This window comes from Bombina bombina, chromosome 6 (assembly GCF_027579735.1).
Source record: "Bombina bombina isolate aBomBom1 chromosome 6, aBomBom1.pri, whole genome shotgun sequence".
In the NCBI taxonomy this organism is placed as follows: domain Eukaryota; kingdom Metazoa; phylum Chordata; class Amphibia; order Anura; family Bombinatoridae; genus Bombina; species Bombina bombina.
In genome coordinates, this window is record NC_069504.1 from 867,914,135 (window position 1) to 867,932,661 (window position 18,527).

Here is an 18,527-nt window from a genome sequence, read left to right on the forward strand (position 1 = left end):
TTAAAATTGATTAAGTTGCTTAAAAATATACGGAGCTCACAACTAGTGCGTCCTTCCTGCTCGACAGTTGGCTCCGCCCCCCGTCTTAATGCTTTTTGATGGTGTATACTATCTTTTTCTTCAGGATGACACTATCGTCAGGATTTAAAAATGTTGGGGGCACGTCTACACATTTGATATTACATTGTCATTCATAAGATTTCATCAAATGACAATTTAAGTCACTGGAGCTATAGGGATTACCTTTGCATGGAGACAAGTCTTTTATTCTCTTAACCCTTAATTAGGCAACTATTATAATATCCATGATGTGCACAAACCCTTTTGGAAAAAAAAGTCATCTTATAAGCAAGTAACACAAATATTTTTACAAGAAAGTGGTGTTACATAATACTATTCCCAGTCACCAGATATGAGTAAAAACTTTTAATATCTTAGATCTCTTTGTCAATGCAGTATTTGGTATGGGGATAAACAATACAGTATATCAAAATACAAAATACATCACATATATTCCAATTAATATACCTGTATTCCTGTTCTGGTTAAGATACTTATCTTACATAATTGTCATTTTAAATTATTTCAATTTAATTTAAATAAAACAAGGAATTTAGAAAGATCAATATTTTTTATTAAGACCATGTGGCACTAGTGGTGGGAATCCAGATTATTTGGTTTGTCCTAAATTACAATGTTCTGTCACCATCCTTCGTCTTGGTTTAACACATTTTAAAATGGTACCTTTAGGACACTTTTGATTTTTATTGTGAAAGTTGAGATAATGGGCAAATAGATTATGGGATTTTTCCACTGTCATCATTTTCAAAATAAATAAAAATCTAAAATCTATTTTAACTCCGAGACAACAAAGGAAGGCACCAGCAAATAAATCAAATTGTTTACAGAAAGAGAAGCACTCTCTCAGGAACGAACAACAGCTCAACAGCTTGTTCTATGGCGATTTAACACCTGGGAGCAACTTCTTTTAGCCCTGTAATGCTTTTAATAGAGAAGAACTTTCCTGAAGTATATCATGTCGTATTCCTCAGCCTAGGGGTTGTCACTAAATGAGTATTTAGCAACAGATGTATGATTCTCCCAAAAGAGATGCTGTAAAAATTATTCTTTAATATCAATATGATTAGACAAAACTAACTAACTATAGACAAATATTCAATCTGGGTTATCTAACAGATTAAATTAATACTTATATCTATCAAATATTAGTTGACATAAATCATTTTATTGATCACAAGATCAATACATACCTTGAGATCTGAAGGTACCAGATAACAACAGCTTAATACAAATGCAAATCTTATATACACAATTTAAACCAATCAAATTAGAGCATACCATAAGTGAAAGGCTAATTCTATATATGTTAACTTCCTTAAAAGTACTTATAATTTTGGCTGACATATAGAAAATTCTATTTAAACGTATTCATGCGCAGTCTATATAATCTGTATCTAAATATCAGTAAGTAGTGTCTTGATTGACAGAGCAACTGAATGTAAGAAACAGTAAAAAGTGTTTTTAATTGACAAGAGCAACTGAATGTACATGTCACAGTTATAAATGCAATGCCCTTGAAAAAGCATTAACCCATTACTAACTAAATTCTGACTAATCCTATCTATCGGCTAGATTACGAGTTTTGCATTATGACTCGGGGTGCGTTACTAACTTGCACATAATTGTCACCGCTCACTTACCTACAGCACTGGTATTACAGGTTTTCCTAAACCCGGCGTTAACAGGCAAGACGTGAGCGTAGAGCAAAATTGTGCTCCATACCGCACTCCAATACCAGCGCTGCTTAAGTCAGCGGTGAGCTGGTTGTATGTGCTTGTGCACGATTTCCCCATAGACATCAATGGGGAGAGCCGGCTGAAAAAAGCCTAACACCTGCAAAAAAGCAGCGTAAAGCTCCATAACGCAGCCCCATTGATTCCTATGGGGAAACTAAATTTATGTTTACACCTAACACCCTAACATGAACCCTGAGTATAAACACCCCTAATCTTACACTTATTAACCCCTAATCTGCCACCCCTGACATCGCTGACACCTGCATTATACGTATTAACCCCTAATCTGCTGCCCCCAACATCGCCGACACCTACATTATATTTATGAACCCCTAATCTCCTGCCCCCAATGTCGCTGCCACCTACCTACATTTATTAACCCCTAATCTGCCACCCCCAACGTCGCCGCCACTATAACTAAATTTATTAACCACTAAACCTAATTCTAACCCTAACACCCCCTAACTTAAAGGGCCACTAAACCCAAAATTTTTCTTTCATGATTCAGTTAGAAAATACAATTTTAAACAACATTCAAATTTACTTCTATTATCTAATTTGTTTTATTTTTTAAGATATCCTTTGTTGAAGAAATAGAAATGCATATGGGTGAGCCAATCACATGAGGCATCTATGTGCACCCACCAATCAGCAGCTACTGAGCCTATCTAGATATGCTTTTCAGCAAAGCATATCAAGAGAATGAAACAAATTAGATAATAGAAGTAAATTATGATGTTGTTTAAAATTGCACACTCTTTCTAATTAATGAAAGAAAAAAATGGGGTTTCATGTCCCTTTAAATATAATTAAAATAAATCTAAATAAAAATTGCTATTACCTAAATAATTCCTATTTAAAACTAAATACCTATAAAATAAACCCTAAGCTAGCTACAATATAACAATAGTACCTTCTCTGCTTTCTGAGGCATTTTCAGGAAGTCTAGTCAAAGGTTATGCAGTTTATGAATTAGTTTGTTCTGCATAATAATATAATAATCTTATTGGGGCCGATTTTTTTAAGGGCCGAATGGTCCCTGATGCCCCTGTTTCCGCCTTCAGGCTCGCCGGAAAAAGCAGTTATGAAGCAGTGGTCCTAAGACTGCTGCTCTTTAACTGGTCCTCTGCCTCTGATTGGGTTGATTGATACAGCCTGCTAGCGGCCGATTGGCCGCAAAACTACAGGGGGCAGCATTGCACAAGAAGTTCACCAGAACTGCTTGAGCAATGTTAAATGCCAAATGCTATCGGCATTCAGCGATGTCTGTCAGACATGATATGCTACCGTGTGTCATGTCGGACAGACATTGATAAATCGGCCCCATTATGTCAATCATAATGCTTGATCATAGTGTTTTGTCCTATAACTAAAACTTTACAGGCTCCAGTTTTTGTCACAGTTCACTATCTTTCTGCAGTCAACATTTTCTCAAGTAAGATAAAAAAACATATATTATGTACATGACAAAGTAACAAATCGATGAATTTAAATTGTTAACATTTATATCACATTTTATATTATGTCTGCTGACACAGGTAGAGCCTTCACAAGGAAAAGGAGATGATACAGCTTTGAATGGCATTCGTCTACATTGTGTTAATATCCAAAATATTCAAGAGCAAGCTATTATCTCTTCTGCAGAAGGAGGGTGAGTCAATCATTAATCTTGTTTAGAACTTGCATGATTTATATAGATAATATTAAGGCACTTTTAAATTCACTTGTCTTTTATTTCTCTTGGTATCTGTTTTTAAATGCATATGTGCATATGCTCTGTAACAATGCACTGCTGGGAACTTGCTGCTAATTGCTGGCTACACTCATTTTCCTCTTCCTCATTGACTCACCAGCTCTGTTTAGCTAGCTCCCAGTCATGCTAGAGCTATCGGCTAGATTGTGAGTTTTGCGTTATAAGTAAAAAAGCAGTGTTATGGGTTATAACGCTGCTTTTTGACTACCGCTGCTATTACGATTCTTGTAGGTACAGCTGTCCCGCACACTTTTTTGGCCTTAACACAAATTAACTTACGCAATTTGCGTAAAGTCTTTTTTCAATGGGACTTCCATAGCGCCGGTATTACAAGCTTTTTCTGGGAGGCCAAAAAGTGAGCGGTACAGCCTATCCCGCAAGATTCGTAAACGCATTCTAAAGTCAGTAGTTATGAGTTTTACTCTTCAAAGCTGTAGCTTAAAACTCCTAACTAAAGTGCTAAAAAGTACACTAACACCCATAAACTACCTATTAACCCCTAAACCGAGGCCCTCCCGCATCGCAAACACTAAAATAAAATTATTAACCCCTATTCTGCCGCTCCTGACATCGCCACCACTATAATAAACATATTAAGCCCTAAACCGCCACACTCCCGCATCGCAACACTAGTTAAATATTATTAACCCCTAATCTGCAGCCCCTAAAGTTGCCCCCACCTACCTACATTTATTAACCCCTAATCTGCCGCCCCCAACGTCGCCGACACTATACTACATTTATTAACCCCTAAACCTAAGTCTAAACATAACCCTAACACTCCCTAACTTAAATATAATTAAAATAAATCTAAATAAAAATTCCTATCATTAACTAAATTATTCCTATTTAAAGCTAAATACTTACCTGTAAAATAAACCCTAAGCTTGCTACAATGTTACATTGTAGCTAGCTTAGGGTTTATTTTTGTTTTACAGGCAAGTTTGTATTTATTTTAACTGGGTAGAATAGTTACTTAATAGTTATTAACTACCTAGTTAAAATAAATACAAATGTACCTGTAAAATAAAACCTAACCTGCCTTATACTACAACCTAACATTATACTACAATTAAATAAATTAAATTAATTAAATACAATTACCTAAATTACCAAAAAAACAAACACTAAATTAGACAAAATAAACTAACTACACCTAATTACACCTAATCTAACAGCCCTATCAAAATAAAAAAGCCCTAAAAAACCTAAGCTCCCCATTGCCCTGAAAAGGGCATTTGGATGGGCATTGCCCTTAAAAGGGCATTTATCTCTATTGCTGCCCAAACCCTAATCTAAAACTAAAACCCACCCAATAAACACTTAAAAAAACCTAACACTAACCCCCGAAGATCAACTTACAGCTTTGAAGACCGGACAGAAGTCGGGAGAAGTCCTCAGTGAAGCGGCAAGAAGTCCTCAACGAAGCCGGGAGAAGTCATTATACAAGCTGGCAGAAGTGGTCCCCCAGACGGGCAGAAGTCTTCATCCAGATGGCATCTTCTATCTTCATCCATCCGGGGAGGAGCAGGTCCATCTTCAAGACATCCGGCGCGGAGCATCCTCTTCTTCCGATGACTAACGATGAATGAAGGTTCCTTTAAATGATGTCATCCAAGATGGCGTCCCTTTAATTCTGATTGGCTGATATAATTCTATAAATGATGTCATCCAAGATGGCGTCCCTTTAATTCTGATTGGCTGATATAATTCTATCAGCCAATCAGAATTAAAGGTGAAAAAAATCTTATTGGCTGATGAAATCAGCCAATAGGATTGAGCTTTAATCCTATTGGCTGATCCAATCAGCCAATAGGATTGAGCTCGCATTCTATTGGCTGTTCCAATCCAAATCGGAAGAAGAGGATGTTCCGCGCCGGATGTCTTGAAGATCGACCCGCTCCTCACCGGATGGATGAAAATAGAAGATGCCGTCTAGATGACGACTTCTGCCCGTCTGGAGGACCACTTCTGCCGGCTTGGATGAAGACTTCTTGCCACTTTGCTGAGGACTTCTCCCGGCTTTGTTTAGGATGGATGTCCGGTCTTCAAAACTGTAAGTGGATCTTCGGAGGTTAGTGTTAGGTTTTTTTAAGGGTTTATTGGGTGGGTTTTAGTTTTAGATTAGGGTTTGGGCAGCAATAGAACTGAATGCCCTTTTAAGGGCAATGCCCATCCAAATGCCCTTTTCAGGGCAATGGGGAGCTTAGGTTTTTTAGGTAGGATTTTATTTGGGGGGTTGGTTGTGTGGGTGGTGGGTTTTACTGTTGGGGGTTTGCTTGTATTTTTTTTTACAGGTAAAATAACTGATTTCTTTGTGGCAATGCCCTGCAAAAGGCCCTTTTAAAGGGACAGTAAACCTTAAAAATAATGTTATATAATTCTGCACATAGTGCAGAATTATATAACATTACATTAGCCAAACTTTTTAAATCATAATATTGCCTTTTTATTTTGTAAAAATATCGCTGTTTTACAGACCCGCTCTCTGTACTCTGCTGATCGGGTCTGTTGTTTTTACTGAGCGCATCGGGCCAGCTGTATAGTCACAGCCCGGCCCGACCGCGCCATTAGACACAGTGCAGCTCGCTCCCGCTGTCAGACAGAGCAGGAGCAAGCTGCACTGTGTCTAATGGCGCGGTCGGGCCGGTCTGTGACTATACAGCTGGCCCGATGCGCTCAGTAAAAACAACAGACCCGCTCAGCAGAGTACAGAGAGCGGGTCTGTAAAACAGCGATATTTTTGCAAAATAAAAAGGCAATATTATGATTTAAAAAGTTTGGCTAATGTAATGTTATATAATTCTGCACTATGTGCAGAATTATATAACATTATTTTTAAGGTTTACTGACCCTTTAAGGGCTATTGGTAGTTTAGTTTAGTTTAGGCTAGAGTTTTTTTTATTTTGGGGGGCTTTTTTATTTTGATAGGGCTATTAGATTAGGTGTAATTAGTTTAAATATCTGATAATTTTGTTTTTTATTTTGTGTAATTTAGTGTTTTTTGGGGTAATTTAAGTAATTGTATTTAATTAATTTAATTTATTTAATTGTAGTGTAATGTTAGGTTGTAGTGTAAGGCAGGTTAGGTTTTATTTTACAGGTAAATTTGTATTTATTTTAACTAGGTAGTTAGTAAATAGTTAATAACTATTTAGTAACTATTCTACCTAGTTAAAATAAATACAAACTTGTCTGTAAAATAAAAATAAACCCTAAGATAGCTACAATGTAACTATTTGTTATATTGTAGTTATCTTAGGGTTTATTTTACAGGTAAGTATTTAGTTTTAAATAGGAATAATTTAGGTAATGATAGGAATTTTTATTTAGATTTATTTTAATTATATTTAAGTTAGGGAGTGTTAAGGTTAGTGTTAGACTTAGGTTTAGGGGTTAATAAATGTAGTATAGTGGAGGCGACGTTGGGGGCGGCAGATTAGGGATTAATAAATGTAGGTAGGTGATGGCAATGTTAGGGGCGGCAGATAAGGGGTTAATAATATTTAACTAGTGATTGCGATGCGGGAGTGCGGCAGTTTAGGGGTTAATATGTTTATTATAGTGGTGGCAATGTCCGGAGCAGCAGATTAGGGGTTAATAAGTAGTGTAAGTAGGTTGCAGCGACATTGGGGGTGGGAGATTAGGGGTTAATAAGTATAATGTAGGTGTCGGCGATGTTGGGGGCAGCAGATTAGGGGTTAATAACTATAATGTAGGTGGCGGCGATGTTGGGGGCAGCAGATTAGGGGTTAATAAGTATAATGTAGGTGTCGGCGATGTTGGGGACGGCAGAATAGGGGTTAATAAGTGTAAGATTAGGGGTGTTTAGACTCGGGGTTCATTTTAGGGTGTTAGGTGTAAACATAAATTTAGTTTCCCCATAGGAATCAATGGGGCTGTGTTATGGAGCTTTACGCTGCTTTATTGCAGGTGTTAGGCTTTTTTTCAGCCGGCTCTCCCCATTGATGTCTATGGGGAAATCGTGCACGAGCACGTAAAACCAGCTCACCACTGACTTAAGCAGCGCTTGTATTGGATTGCGGTATGGAGCACAATTTTGCTCTACGCTCATTTCTTGCCTGATAACGCTGGGTTTATGAAAACCTGTAATACCAGCGCTGTAGGTAAGTGAGCGATGACAATAACGTGCAAGTTAGCACCACACCCCTCATAACGCAAAACTCGTAATCTAGATGAATATGTTTTAATCCCTTTGCCCAGAGGTTAAACATATAGGGCCAGATTGCAAGTGGGGAGCTAATTAACGCTCCTGCTCAAGCGTTAATTGCATTAGAAGTAAGCTTTTTGCACTCGTTGGAAAAAGCCGAACTTAGAATATCGTGTTGGCATCCCACTCTCGCACAAACCTGATTGCATATTCTCATGTGCGCTAACCAGACATGAAAATATGAATATTTCACATTCCAATATTCTTCACATAGCAGAATATGTTCTATGTGTATATATATATATATATATATATATATATATGACTGTTTTTTGTTACTATATATTTATACCTATATATATATTTAAGCAAAAGTTCAGAAGGTATATTCACTCTCACCACCATCCTGCAACTGCCAGGGTGCTCTTAAGGAGTATATAAACAAATGAGTAAAGTGAAGCACTCACTGGACTTCGAATATCTGAGTTAAATTTTTTTCTTCTGAAGGGACGTTTGAGGTCCCAAAATGTCACAAATAATTTTTTTTAACTCAGATATTCGAAGTCTAGTGAGTGCTTAACTTTACTCTTTTGTGTATATATATATATATATATATATAAAGGTGTAGATATATACAGATATACATAGGAATATCTATTTAGAAATACTTTACATATACTATACATATTCTGCTATGTGAAATATTTACAGTAAATACATAGTTAAACCTTTATTAAATATGAATATTACATAAATATTATTATGTGTTTATATGTGTATATATGTCTGTAAATACATATATACACATATAAATACATATGTATAGATATAGACATACATATACTGTACATCTTTATGTATGTATCTCTATGTGAAAGCCCTTTGCCCTTTTTTCTAACACCCGAGACCGCAGGGTATATTTATTATGGTGCGAGCGGAAATGATCCGATATTGCGGATCATGTCCGCTGCACATTGATAAATGTTGACAGTATACGCTGTCAGCATTTATCATTGCACCAGCAGTTCTGGTGAACTGCTGGTGCAATGCCGCCCCCTGCAGATTTGCGGCCAATCGGCCGCTAGCAGGGGGTGTCAATCAACCTGATCGTATTCGATCGGGTTGATTTCTGTCCGCTGCCTCAGAGCAGGCAGACAGGTTGTGGAGCAGCGGTCTTTAGAGCTTGATAAATATGCCCCTTCATATCTTTGAGCCCTTATAACTTTTTTTGCAATATTTTTTTTAATTATTTTTATTAAATGGTGTTATTACGAGTGCAACTGTGTAATGTATTTTTGAAGTGTTTTGTGACACTTTTTAGTTTTGCAAAACAGTTAACCAGTCGCGGTAATCATTCTAATGTAAATCGCGATTGCGCTCAATCAATCGCGTTTACGTTCAACTCGTAATATGAACGGTAAGCCCGATGAGCACAAACACCCGCGATAAACCCCTTATCGCTCGCACTCCCCTTGTAATCTGGCCCATAGTTTTTAGCTATATGCAAACAAGAATGCTGAAGTAAAATGCTCTGATATATAGAGGATTTTCTTCTAACACTTTATATCCCTTTAATAATACGTTTAAATCACACTTTTAATTATAAAACTTGTACACGAATTACTAGTTAAATGAAAAAAAAATACAATAAAACGTATTAGCCTCCAGTAATGATAAATACTGAATTAATTAGGTGGCCCAATTTATTTTGTAGTGACTGCATTTATTTTGCTTTCATAAATGTCTGTGAAAACCTTTTTTTCAAAATCCCAAAATGCCAGTTTTGTACAGATTTTTATTTTGTTTTGATGAGTTTAACGAGCCTTTATGTAACTCATATCGATTTCTAATAGGTTTTTCTAATAGAGGGATTAATCAATCGACTGAGGCATTTTTGGTTCTTTTTCTGGCTGAAAAAGCCACTTTTCGTTTCAATGTGATCAGTATATCGCAATTTTGGCTATTGCCTCCAGCCTTGATTCCGTTTTCAGAAAGGCCCTACTTTTAACATGGAGCTGAAAAGTTCTTGGTGATTACTATCCATTTTTAAGATAATTTTAGATACTAATACCTATAAAATTTGCCTTTTCAAATTCAATACCTCAAGGCACTTGAAAAAGCCTGAAAATGGCCATCTTTGAACATCTTTGCTAGTATTCCAAGACTATTATGTTACACATGTGCAAGGCACTGACATGGCCTATGTCTGATTAGACTAGGGGTAAAAAGAGCAAATTACTATTAAAAAAAAGAATATAAATATGTACAAGTATTAGACTTGTGAAGGCTGCAGTATGAACTTAATTTTTTAAATATTAAAAAAAATTGATTTGGGGGACCTCATGTTCTATCTTCCCACTGTTATCTATTTCACTATCTCTTTAATTAACCTCTCCTTGATTTGCTTAGATCACTGAAAATGAAAAAAATGTACTTTGCCTATTCTTGGGCAGCTTGAACCTTTAAGGCCTTGAGGTACTATAGTGAGGATCTAGTTAGCTAGAGAAAGTTTTTTTCAACGAGCAGTTAAAAGGACAGTCTACTACAAAATATATACTGCTAGATTACGAGTCTTGCGTTAGGGTTAAAAAGCAGCATTGAGAGGCCCCAACTCTGCTTTTTAACGCCCGCTGGTATTACGAGTCTTGAAATGACAGGCTCACCGCTCACTTTTTTGGCCAGACTCGGAAATACCGCAAATCCACTTACTTCAATTGCGTATCCTATATTTTAAATGGGATTTGCCTAACGCTGGTATTGCGAGTCTTCCTAAAAGCGAGCCGTAGACCCTCTCCTGTCAAGCTTGGTATCGCATTTGAAAGTCAGTAGTTAAGAGTTTTATGGGCTAATGCCGTAGTATAACACTCTTAACTAAAGTGCTAAAAAGTACACTAACACCCATAAACTACCTATTAACCCCTAAACCGAGGGCCCCCCCCACATCGCAAACACAAATTTTTTAACCCCTAATCTGCCAAACCGGACATCACCGCCACTATAATAAATATATTAACCCCTAAACCGCCGAACTCCCGTCTTGCAAACATTAGTTAAATTTTATTAACCCCTAATCTGCCGTCCCTAACATCACTGACACCTACCTACATTTATTAACCCCTAATCTGCCGCCCCCAACGTCGCCGCCACTATATTAAAGTTATTAACCCCTAAATCTAAGTCTAACCCTAACACCCCCCTATCTTAAATATAATTTAAATAAATCTAAATAAAATTACTATCATTAACTAAATTATTCCTATTTAAAACTAAATACTTACCTATAAAATAAACCCTAAAATAGCTACAATATAATGAATAGTTACATTGTAGCTATCTCAGCATTTATTTTTATTTTACAGGCAAGTTTGTATTTATTTTAACTAGGTAGAATAGTTACTAAATAGTTATTAACTATTTAATAACTACCTAGTTAAAATAAAGACACATTTACCTGTAAAATAAAACCACTTAACACTACACTATAATTAAATTAATTCCATAAATTAACTACAATTAAATACAATTAAATACAATTATCTGAAGTTCAAAAACAAACAAACACTAAATTACAGAAAATAATAAAATAATTACAAGTTTTAAAAACTAATTACACCTAATTTAATCCCCCTAATAAAAAAAGCCCCCCAAAATAATAAAAAGCCCTACCCTATACTAAATTACAAATAGCCCTTAAAAGTTGCCCCAAAGTAATCAGCTCTTTTACCTATAAAAAAAGTACAATACCCCCCCCAACATATAAACCCACCACCCAAACACCCAACCCTACTCTAAAACCCACCCAATTCCCCCTTAAAAAAACCTAACACTAACCCCTTGAAGATCACCTTACCTTGAGAAGTCTTCACCCAACCGGGCCAAAGTCCTCAATGAAGCCGGGCAAAGTGGTCCTCCAGAAGGCCAGAAGTCTTCATCCAAGCCGGGCAGAAGAGGTCCTCCAGATGGGCAGAAGTCTTCATCCAGACGGCATCTTCTATCTTCATCCTTCTGGCGCGGAGCGGGTCCATCTTTAAGACAACTGACATGGAGCATCCTCTTCATCCGACGACTCCCGACGAATGAAGGTTCATTTAAGTGACGTCATCCAAGATGACATCCCTTCAATTCCGATTGGCTGATAGAATTCTATCAGCCAATCGGAATTAAGGTAGGAAAAATCAGCCAATAGAATGCGAGCTCAATCCTATTGGCTGATTGGATCAGCCAATAGGATTGAAGTTCAATCCTATTGGCTGATTGCATCAGCCAATAGGATTTTTCCTACCTTAATTCCGATTGGCTGATAGAATTCTATCAGCCAATCGGAATTGAAGGTACACCATCTTGGATGACGTCACTTAAAGGAACCTTCATTCGTCGGGAGTCGTCGGATGAAGAGGATGCTCCACGTCGGTTGTCTTGAAGATGGAGCCGCTCCACGCCGGAACGATGAAGATAGAAGATGTCGTCTGGATGAAGACTTCTGCCCGTCTGGAGGACCTCTTCTGCCCAGCTTGGATGAAGACTTCTGCCCGTCTGGAGGACCACTTCGCCCGGCTTCGTTGAGGACTTCGGCCCGGTTGGGTGAAGACTTCTAAAGGTAGGGTGATCTTCGAGGGGTTAGTGTTAGGTTTTATTAAGGGGGGATTGGGTGGGTTTTAGAGTAGGGTTGGGTGTGTGAGTGGTGGGTTTTAATGTTGGGGGGGGTATTGTATTTTTTTTTCAGGTAAAAGAGCTGATTACTTTGGGGCAATGCCCCGCAAAAGGCCCTTTTAAGGGCTATTTGTAATTTAGTATAGGGTAGGGCTTTTTATTATTTTGGGGGGCTTTTTTATTTTATTAGGGGGATTAGATTAGGTGTAATTAGTTTAAAAAACTTGTAATTATTTTATTATTTTCTGTAATTTAGTGGGGTTTTTTTCTCTCGCAATTTAGATAATTGTATTTAATTGTAGTTAGTTTAGGGAATTAATTTAATTATAGTGTAGTGTTAGGTGTAATTGTAACTTATGTTAGGTTTTATTTTACAGGTAAAATTGTCTTAATTTTAACTAGGTAGCTATTAAATAGTTAATAACTATTTAGTAACTATTCTACCTAGTTAAAATAAATACAAAGTTGCTGTAAAATAAAAATAAACCCTAAGCTAGCTACAATGTAACTATTAGTTATATTGTAGCTATCTTAGGGTTTATTTTATAGGTAAGTATTTAGTATTAAATAGGAATAATTTAGTTAATGATAGTAATTTTATTTAGATTTATTTAAATTATATTTAAATTAGGTGGGGTTAGGGTTAGGTTTAGGGGTTAATAACTTTATTATAGTGGTGGCGACGTTGGGGGCGACAGATTAGGGGTTAATAAATGTAGTTAGGTTGCGGCGACATTGGGGGCGGCAGATTAGGGGTTAATAAATATAATGTAGGGTTCGGCGATGTTGGGGGCAGCAGATTAGTGTTCATAAGTATAATGTAGGTGGCAGCGGTGTCCGGAGCGGCAGATTAGGGGGGTTAATAATATAAAGCAGGTGTCGGCAATGTCGGGGGCGGTAGATTAGGGGTTAATAAGTGTAAGATTAGGGGTGTTTAGACTCGGGGTTCATGTTAGGGTGTTAGGTGTAAACGTAAATTTGCTTTCCCCATAGGAATCAATGGGGCCGCGTTAAGAGCTGAACGCTGCTTTTTTGCAGATGTTAGTTTTTTTTTCAGTCGGCTCTCCCCCATTGATTCCTATGGGGGAATCGTGCATGAGCATGTTTTGCCAGCTCACTGCTACCGTAAGCAGCGCTGGTATTGAGGTGAGATGTGGAGCAAAATTTTGCTCAACGCTCACTTTTCTGCGGCTAACGCCGGGTTTGTAAAAACCCATTATACTAGCGTTGTCTGCACAGCCTTACCGAAAAAACTCGTAATCTAGCCGATATTTTTAAAAGATAGATAAGGCCTTTACTACTCATTCAATATACTTTATAACCTTGAAACCCCTAAATTTCGGCCTGTCTCAAAGCCACTACAGACTGCTTCTTATCTCAGATAATTTTTAGAGCTTTTCACAGCAAGACACGGCTAGCTCATGTTAGACATATAGATAACATTGTGCTCACTTCCATTGAGTTATTCATGAGTCAGCAATAATTGCCTATAATGCAAGTCTGCAAATAGCACTGAGATAAGGAGACAGTCTGCAGAGGCATAGATACAAGGTAATCAAAAAGGTAAAAAGTATATTAATATAACTGTGTTGGTTATGCAAAACTTGGGAATGAGTAATAAAGGCATTATCTATCTTTTTAAACAATAAAAATGTTGGTATAGACTGTCTCTTTAAGATATGAGAGCTGTTCCTGTAATTTTTCAGAAAGCAGCTAAGCTGGTTGTGGTTTATGAAGGTTTTCAGGGAACAATGAAGATAAGTTGTGTATTCATGTAGTTTATTATGATTATCAGAAATATCTATGTCTACAGATCGAGCCATTAACAAGTAAAGGGAAATGGAAATATATGATGACATTCATTTGTTGGAAATTTCTACAGTTGGGGTTTTCACATCAATGGAAGAATATTGTATTACTTATTTACACTTTTAAACAGATCTTTATCTTCTCCTACAGGTGGGGATCCTGGTCCTCAGCATTCTGGTGTCTTGATAGCCAACTTATTGCCTTTTCTTTAAGAGTCGAGCCACATCAGGGAAGCGGTGATGACACAGCAGCTAACAACATTAAATTTAAATGCTCAAACAACCAAGTCATTGAGGGTTCTGGACTTCAGTGGGGTTCTTATGGACAATGGAGCTTGGACTGTGCTAATGGTATATGTGGCATCCAAAACAAGGTGGAAGGTGCACAAGGACGTAGAGATGACACAGCCCTCAATGATGTTCGTTTTTTCTGCTGCTCAAACTGATTCTTCTTTATTTTTCATGGACAATCTTTAAACATCTTTAAACATATGTTAAAAAAGTATATATAAATCCATATCAAAATGTCCAAGGCAAGGTATACTTTATTAAATAATTGGTGAATAAACCTAACATGTCATTTGCATTGCTTCAGTAAAAATGTATCTTTAAAGTTTAATTTAAAATATTTAAGCCTTTAAGTGCTGTGACATTGTTCACTCTTGTACTTATGTAGTGTTTGACAGTTATTTTTATTCAAACATCACTTTGATTTGAGTGTTCTCTGTGAGTAATCTAGACTAGACTGACCATTCATTTGAATGATTTGACTTCTTTCAAATCAGGTGTCTCTTGACCCTATCAATAAGGGAAAAGGTACATTAGAGGCTGTGAAACAGCACATCTAGTACCTCCATAAAAAAAAACATGGGCCCATATAACAAATAGAGCGCTATTCATAGGGCAGGGTGCTCAAATTAGTGCACAAATTGGAATTACAACTCCATGGTAAAACTGAATAACCAGAGCAGGTTTAGCTTGGCTGACATCCCTTTAGCATGCCCTGTACTTTCAATAAACATCGTGACTGCACTAAACATTGCTCATATTACAAGTTGAAAGTTATTTTTGCCCTTGAGAGCAACACAGAATAGTGCTAGAAGAAATAGCTTGACTTGAGATATGAAGTAAAGCGTTAGGGCTACAAAAAAAAATATTCACCACAACCCACCCACAGACAGGAGAGAACAAAAGATAGGGGCTTATAGCACTCACCCTCAACGTAATAGAATATTAGGCTAAACCATAACATTTAAAACCGCCGGTGTACCTCATTATCACAGCTCACCACCATAAATGAAAGTCGTCTAACACCCCCCTGTTTCCTGGCATCAGTGTCATGTGTGCCCACCGCTGAAATCAACAAGTTTGAGATTATAAAGGATGTCCACTTATTTACAAGGAAAATACTGCTTAAATAAATATTTACCAACTCTGACTCAGGGGTGTTAGATAACACAGATATGGCAGCTATACAAGACTTAATTACACTATTAGATGAGTCAGAAACAACTAGTACTGACCCTAGTGTCAATGAATGGTGCCATATATTGAAACTGAAGTCAGACTTTTCTACCTCCCAGTAGTGTGTCACATAATGCTTTAACCTTCTTGAATCTGGTTTGTAATGACATTTTTGTTGATTAAAGAGAACCTAAGAACAGGTAATGACAACCTCGCAAGTGGGGAGAGAGAAGCACTGAAAGAGTTATCTAAAATGTCTAATATACAGTTTAAGAAAAGTGACAAAGGAGGGAGTATAGTGTTATGGCCTACCTCTATGTATATGGAGGAAGCCAAAAGACAGTTAATGAATACCAAAAACTATAAAAAAAAATTGGGGAACCCCACTGAGTAATTTTTGGAGCAATATAATAAAATAAATACTGAGGCTCTCAAGAATGGTACCATTGATCAGACAGAAGGCAAATTTCTAATGAGGCAAAATACAAAGGAAGCGACTCTCTACATGTTGCCAAAGGTGCACAAGAACCTGTTATGTCCCCCTGGTAGACCTATAGTGTCAGGGTTAGACTCCTTAATGGAACGTGCAAGCCAATACCTAGATGCGAGGCTTAGAAATATGGTAACCTCCCTACCATCATAGACTAGAGACTCGATGCACATTCTAAATAAGATTAAAGATCTGGAAATAGCACAAGAATCAGTATTAGTGACCAGTGATGTGAAATCTCTCTATACCAGCATCCAAACCCAATGGGGATGACGAGCGGTATCTCATTTTTTACAAAAAGACACAGGGTTGGAAGAGAGTACTAAATATTTCATCATCAGATTACTTAAAGGGACACTGAACCCAATTTTTTTCTTTCGTGATTCAGATAGAGCATGCAATTTTAAGCAACTTTCTAATTTGGACAGCACTAATTTGAACCTTGGACAGCACTTGTTTATTGGTGGATGAATTTATCCACCAATCAGCAAGAACAACCCAGGATGTTCACCAAAATGGGCCGGTATCTAAACTTGCATTTTTGCTTTTCAAATAAAGATACCAAGAGAATGAAGAACATTTGCTAAAAGGAGTAAATTAGAAAGTTGCTTAAAATTGCATGCTCTATCTGAATCACAAAAGAAAAAATTCAGGTTCAGTGTCCCTTTAAATTTGTGCTGAACCTCTCGTGTGCCCCTACATATGCCAATATTTACTTGGGATGGTGGAAGGAGACAATAGTCTATCATGAGTCAATGGTACAATTCACACAATATATATCCTACTGGTCTAGATATATAGACTATATTCTATTCGTCTGGACTGGACCAGTGGAGATATTTCAGGAGTTTGTGACAGTTTTTAATAACAATCCGTTATTTTTAACCTATTCAGTGAGTAAACACAAGGTGGAGTTCCATGATCTTACTATTTCTAAAACAGTTAACAAATTAGAGACTGCAACTTATAGGAAACCTACTGCCACAAACAATATATTGTGTGCTTTGAGCAGCCATCACCCTTCTACGATCAAAGGACTACCAGTTGGGGAGTACCTGAGGATGAGGAGGAACTGCTCAACTGAAGAGTCTTTTAAAACAGCAGCAAGGGACCTAAGGGATAGACTGTTACGACGGGGAGACTCATACAAATCTTTAGTGAAGGCTTATAACATAACCATGAGGAAAGATAGAAATTAGTTATTAAAACCCAGAACTGTATCGAAGTCTAAACCCATAAGGTTTATCACCACTTATTCACCTTATAGTGAACAAATTATGGATATTTTTAATAGGCACTACATGTGTTGAAGGCTGTTGATCAGCTAAAATCAATACTAGCAGATAACCCAATGTTCACTTATAGAAGGTCCAACAATTTAAATGACTATCTAACCCGAAGTCACTTTGACAGGAATGCTAATAAGCCCCCATTACACAAAGGTTCTATCCCCTGTGGTGGTTGTAGAGTTTGCCAACATATGGTGGTGACTAAATTTGTCACTGACCAAATTAATAAAAAATGGTTTATAAATAACCACATCAACTGCAAAAGCGACAATGTTATTTACTGCTTAACATGCAATTAAAACCTTTTTTATGTTGGAATGACAACCAGAAGTCTGGGGACTAGAGTTACTGAGCATTTAAGCAATATAAGGACTGCCAGAAAAGATGTTGATAAAGGGAAATAAATTAACAAATAAAAAAGCCCCCCCAAAATAAAAAAAAACCCATAGCCTGCAATAAACTGCCAATAACCCTTAAAAGGGCATTTAGCGGGGCATTGCCTCAAAGAAATCCACTCTTTTACCTGTAAAAAAAATACAGATACCCCCCCAACAGTAAAACCCACCACCCACACAACCAACCCCCCAAATAAAAACCTAATAAAAAAATTAACAACTAAGTTATACAAAATAACAAACACTAAGTTACAAAAACAAATAAACACTAAGTTACACAAAATAAAAAAGAAATTATCAAATATTTAAACTAATTACACCTAATCTAAGAGCCAATGAAAATAAAAAAAAAATAAAAAAAAATAAAAAATCCTATCCTACAATAAACTGTCAATAACCCTTAAAAGGGCCTTTTGCAGGGCATTGCCCCAAAGAAATCAGCTCTTTTACCTGTAAAAAAAATACAAATACCCCCCCAACAGTAAAACCCACCACCTACACAACCAACCCCCCCAAAAGAAACCTAATCTAAAAAAACCTATGCTCCCCATTGCCCTGAAAAGGGCATTTGTATGGGCATTGCCCTTAAAAGGGCATTTAGCTCTTTTTCCTTGCCCAAACCCAAATCCTAAATTAAAACCCACCCAATAAACCCTTAAAAAAACCTAACACTAACCCTCAAAGATCCAC

General features: G+C 37.0%; 1 protein-coding gene across 1 annotated transcript in view; it reads left to right on the top strand.

Annotated features, from left to right (window-relative positions):
- LOC128663814 (vitelline membrane outer layer protein 1 homolog) overlaps nt 1–14,767 on the top strand; it is a 52,462-nt gene extending 37,695 nt beyond the window's left edge. The window contains exons 4-5 of the mRNA XM_053718336.1: nt 3,356–3,468; nt 14,351–14,767. Of these exons, the coding sequence (XP_053574311.1) occupies nt 3,356–3,468; nt 14,351–14,645 (408 nt within the window). The 3' untranslated portion in view covers nt 14,646–14,767. The remainder of the gene's footprint in view (nt 1–3,355; nt 3,469–14,350) is intronic.
- The last annotated feature ends 3,760 nt before the right edge of the window (nt 14,768–18,527 follow it).